Source organism: Xyrauchen texanus, chromosome 35, assembly GCF_025860055.1.
Source record: "Xyrauchen texanus isolate HMW12.3.18 chromosome 35, RBS_HiC_50CHRs, whole genome shotgun sequence".
Classification (NCBI taxonomy): domain Eukaryota; kingdom Metazoa; phylum Chordata; class Actinopteri; order Cypriniformes; family Catostomidae; genus Xyrauchen; species Xyrauchen texanus.
Window position 1 is genome coordinate 38,893,862 of NC_068310.1, and position 5,000 is coordinate 38,898,861.

Here is a 5,000-nt window from a genome sequence, read left to right on the forward strand (position 1 = left end):
TGGCCAATTCCCAATGGATGATGCACAAACACCACATAATTCAGAGAATGATGCTTTCCTATGACTAAAGTGGTACAATTTTCCCAAAGTATTTTCTGCTTATTTATTTATTAAAACTGTTTATATAATGAAAAGAAGAACGTTGAAAGTGCTTGAGTAGAGGGATAATTGGGCACAAATGTTGCCATGGTGGTGCAGACGCGGATCAGGTTTCTTTCCAAGTGAATTGGGGTGCGAGAGAGGAGCAGATTATCTCATCTGGCTGCCGTAATAGCGGTCACACTATACGGCTATGATGCTACATTTCAGACACCGCCAGAACTTCGTCGGAGTCTGAAGATCATCGCAAATCAGGGCTGGATTGGTAATCTGGCATACCGAGTGGTCGATTGGGCGGCGATAAGTTGAAATGAGCTGCATCGATATACCGCATCATTTCATTTTATCGCGGCCCAATCGGCCCGTTTTGCGGATGGTCTGCTGGTCCGCCCGGTTCTCCCGATTCATCTCCCGATTTCTGTCATTATCACAGTGCGTGGGTCAGTGGGCCATCCGCGTAATGGGCCAATTGGGCCGCGATAAGCTTAAATGAGCTGCCGGCTTATGCCAAAGGGGGCAGCGATATGCAGAAAAGGGCTGTAACCCCCCACGTTCATGTCGCCCCGAATCGGACCGTTTTGGGGATGGCCCATCGGCCCATGCACTGTGATAACCAGGAGAACTTGGGAGAGGTATCTGGAGAACCGGGTGGACCAGCGGGCCATCCGCGAAATGGGCCGATTGGCCCGCGATAAACTGAAATGCCGAAGGGGGCAGTGATATGCAGAAAAGGACAGCAACCCCCCCAACCCACCACCCAAATTCCCAGTCCACCCCTGTCACAAAGGCTATTAATCGGCCGTCTGTGAACATGTCACACTCCACATTGTAAGATTGGCCATTTTGCCCTACTAAGACAGAAATCCTTTAGGATTCCCGAAATTTGTCTCAGGCCAAAATTCTACAGTGTGCACCAGGCTTTAGATCAGGGGGATAGTTTGGGTTGATCTGAAACCTCTCCCTATGAACGTGTTTCAAATGCTCATGTCATAAATGCAGCAAGTGAGTCTCTACCTGCGACGTCTCATTCTTTGTCCTTGTCTTGGCTGTGGGCCCACTTCAGTCGGCAGACAGACCCGCTGCTTTTAAACGCTTCAACCGAGTTTATTTTTAAAGGCCTGCACCCCTGTGTGTTCTCCACGCTCAATGGAAGCTCCTTTTATCAGCTGTTGACTTCACGATAAATTAGCGTCCCAACAAAGAATGTGGCCGGCATTCCGAGGGCCACTTTGAAGTGAAGTTTTACAAGCGGCATGAAAAGGGAAGCTTTAAGCGCCATGTTTTGATTGAGGTCCCATTGTGAGTGGGATTGAACTTGTGGAAGCACAGAAAGATTCAATAAAACGTGTATGCATGAAGAAAAAAAGAGCTACAGAAGGAGCAGAAGGAGTCGCGCGCTTCTGGTTAATTACAGCGATTATATATGATGCATTGTTGTATTGTTACTCTGGCTGTGGTCGTCATTAGGACGTGTATGAATGAGGTTGGCTGTGTACAGTATGTAAACACTGCGTTATATCACTAAAGTCCTTCATTGATGAAACTGTAACTGTGGGAAATAATATGAAAACAAAGGAAGAATGTCAGGTCTTCTTTTCTTTAATTAGACCACACATGCACAGAAATCTGTTTTGAACATGTTTTGCATTGAAACGGAATTGATTTGGTTTAAAGAAAGCTGAAGTTTAGTGTGTATTTTTATTTCTGTTCTGTCTTTTCTGTAGATTTGGAAGACAGAACAAGTTCGTCTTGGGGTAACGGAGGTCGTGCCGGAAAGGTGAGGATGCATAATTTGCTCAAAGAATCTCATCAGTATCATTGGAGATAAAGTCGTTTATTACTTTGAAAATAATAATAAATATAGCTGTAAGCAGCAATTAACAGGGTTCAAGCGGTTTAAGGCCTTTACACAATGGAGGTCGTGCCGGAAAGGTGAGGATGCATGATTTGCTCAGAGAATCTCATCAGTATCATTGTAAATAAAGTAATTTTTACTTTGAAAATAATAATAAATATAGCTGTAAGCAGCAATTAACAGGGTTCAAGCGGTTTAAGGCCTTTACACAATGGAGGTCATGCCGGAAAAGTGAGGATGCATGATTTGCTCAGAGAATTTGGCCTTTACACAAATGCGTAAAAAGGTATTAGTTTTATTTAGCAAGCATGTAACCACCTAGATCATAGATGAAAAAGACAATTTACAGCAAATAAGGGTAACTTACTATGGAAATATATGTTTTTTAAAGCATTTTAACAGTTATAGCGCCACCTATTGTCCAATCTACATACAAGTTTGTATTCTTCTTTAGAATTATATGTTGCATGTGCTCACCTATTTTCGTGAAGTTTTGACTTTTTGTTTAGGATTTATAGGATTTTGAGGATATGTTGCCACGCCCATTTTCTAAATGACCCTGTTATAGCTATCCAAAGGGTAAAGTTCCAAATGTTTTTGATAAATATTGACGTAAAGAGTCCAGAGAATTGTATGCATTAGTTTTATTGAGTTTGAGCTAAAAACCTAGGACTAGTTTGCAAAAGTATGTTTTATACATAATCATGCATATTTAATGAACGATTTGATTGACAGCAGTGCTACTTGAGGCAAAGTTGTTCAGAATGAGGGGATCTAAGATATGATATGCATTTTGTGTCTATGTGTGAAACTCAGCATGATTACTGAGGCGTAAAACTCGTTAGCAACACTAGGTGTTCGTTTTCTTTCAAATTTCTCACAGACGTCTAGGGCCAGGAGTCAAACAAGCCAACCGAGATTTGTGCCGATCGGCCTCGGATAACCTTGTCTAATAGGTGCTCAAACTTAATTGGCTGATGGCGGCCATGTTTTTTGAGATACACCAATGTGCTCATAGAAAGTCATGGCACCTTGGACAAAGACACTGCATGCCGATTTTCAACTCAATCAGACTAATGGTTGCGTAGTTAAAGCCAATTTCATGTTTTTTGGTATTATAGCGCCACCATGTGGTAAAACCACGGCAACTTTTCTGGGCGACCAAAGATTGACCTCTTACATAAGCATGCCAAGTGTGGTGACGATATCTCATTTCCTTCAAGAGTTATAGCCATTACCGTAGAATTGGCCACTCCTACTTTCGATGTTTTCGCATATCGTAGCCATTACGAGACGAAAGTTCACATTTTTTTTATAACTTTTGATAATGAGACACAATAGAATCGTTTGGCACTGGTTTGGTCCCGATCGGACGAAAAACCTAGGACTAGTTCGCAAAAGTAGGTTTTATGAAAAAGCCAAGATGGCGGAAAATGGTATAAAGCACTTGAGTCTACGACAAACAGTTTAGGAGTTATGAGCAGTAATGACTTTTTGATCGCTGTAGCGCCCCCTATTGACCGATTTGGCCTGAGTTTCTGAGCGAGCAATACTACTTCCATCTGACCAAGTCTCAAGTCTCTAGGCCTTACGGTTTGCTCTGCCTGATCAGTTTTATGGCAGAATAATAATAATAATAATAATAATAATAATAATAATAATAATAATAATAATTATCCACAGTGGTTTCAACTTCCATTTACATTCAGAGACTGCCACTGCACTTGTGCATCATATCTTAGAAACATGTTTGCACTTTATTTTAATCACCTTCACCTTTTCATATGATGTCGTCGTCTGAAAAGGTCAAAGGTCACTTTGATAGGGTCTTGAGAGCTAACAGCGTGTCTGGCATCAGCAGAATCGGTGATCAGATCCGCTGGGGTGAATCAAGGACGTGCTTACAGAGCAGTTTTCACACGCAAGACAAACTTGCGGCGAGCACATGCGCTGCATGCAAATGCATTCACATCTTCACCTTCGCGTCCAATATCTCATGAACTTCTCATTCGTTGTCTTTGTGAATGAACTTTGCCGAGGTTGGACGTCAACAGAGTTTATTTCCAGTGACCCGTGATGAAGAAGCTCCTGGAACGATCTTCGGGGTTTGTTCAGGGAGAATAGACGCATTTACACTTGAATGGCAGTGAAAGGTTGTAGGTGTCACAACACGGCTTCTTTTTTTAACAGTCATTTACCTGCCTTAAATTAAAGTGACATTAATTATTGAGGATATTGCCTGTGAACAATGTTCCCTCTAAACTGCATGCACGGCCGCTCACTTCTGATGATGCTCCCGCCCAGACGGGACAAACACCTGCGCAGATGGCGGACTCAAGTGTGCGGGAAAACCTAGAGATGTTCCGTACACAAAGCGGAAATATGCAATAATGAGTCGTGAAACAAACTCAATTTAATTTAATTGTATGTATTTTAATATGATCTGCATATATATATTAGGGCTGTCAAATGATTACAGTATTTAAGCGAATAAATCACACGACATAGCGATTAATAATCGCGATTAATCAAATTAATCGCAATTAATCGCACACAGATTTTTTTTGACAAAGGACACAAATAAATATATTTAATATAAAATAAATGCAAAGTAATTAAAGTATCTATAAAAATAATATCTAGGGCCTTAAATATATAATATAGATTGAAATTCAGTTTGAAATAAATTGCATTTTTAGCGGCAGATGAATAAAGCGTTGATTAGACAGTTCATAAAGTTGTTTATAACTCAATATATTATTGTGCGTAAACTTTATTTATTAATTATTATTAGCATAATATGTTCTTAGTTTACTTAATACGTAGGCTAATTCTTTATTATTATGACTATTTACTTTATTAATAAAAAATGAAGCATTGACTGGTACTGGTACTAACTCAATTTAATTTAATTGTATGTATTTCAATATGATCTGCATATATATTAGGGCTGTCAAATGATTACAATATTTAATCGAATTAATTAAATGACACAGTGATTAATAATCGCGATTAATAAAATTAATTACATGACATGCCGATTAAT

The 5,000-nt window shown here is 40.0% G+C and overlaps 1 protein-coding gene across 2 annotated transcripts in view; it reads left to right on the forward strand.

Annotated features, from left to right (window-relative positions):
- The window catches only part of LOC127628922 (transcription factor 4-like), a 43,723-nt gene that overhangs the window by 35,356 nt on the left and 3,367 nt on the right, over window positions 1–5,000 (forward strand). For both annotated transcript variants that reach the window (XM_052105906.1, XM_052105904.1), the window contains one exon: window positions 1,824–1,876. In XM_052105906.1, coding sequence (XP_051961866.1) covers window positions 1,824–1,876 — 53 coding nt within the window. The remainder of the gene's footprint in view (window positions 1–1,823; window positions 1,877–5,000) is intronic.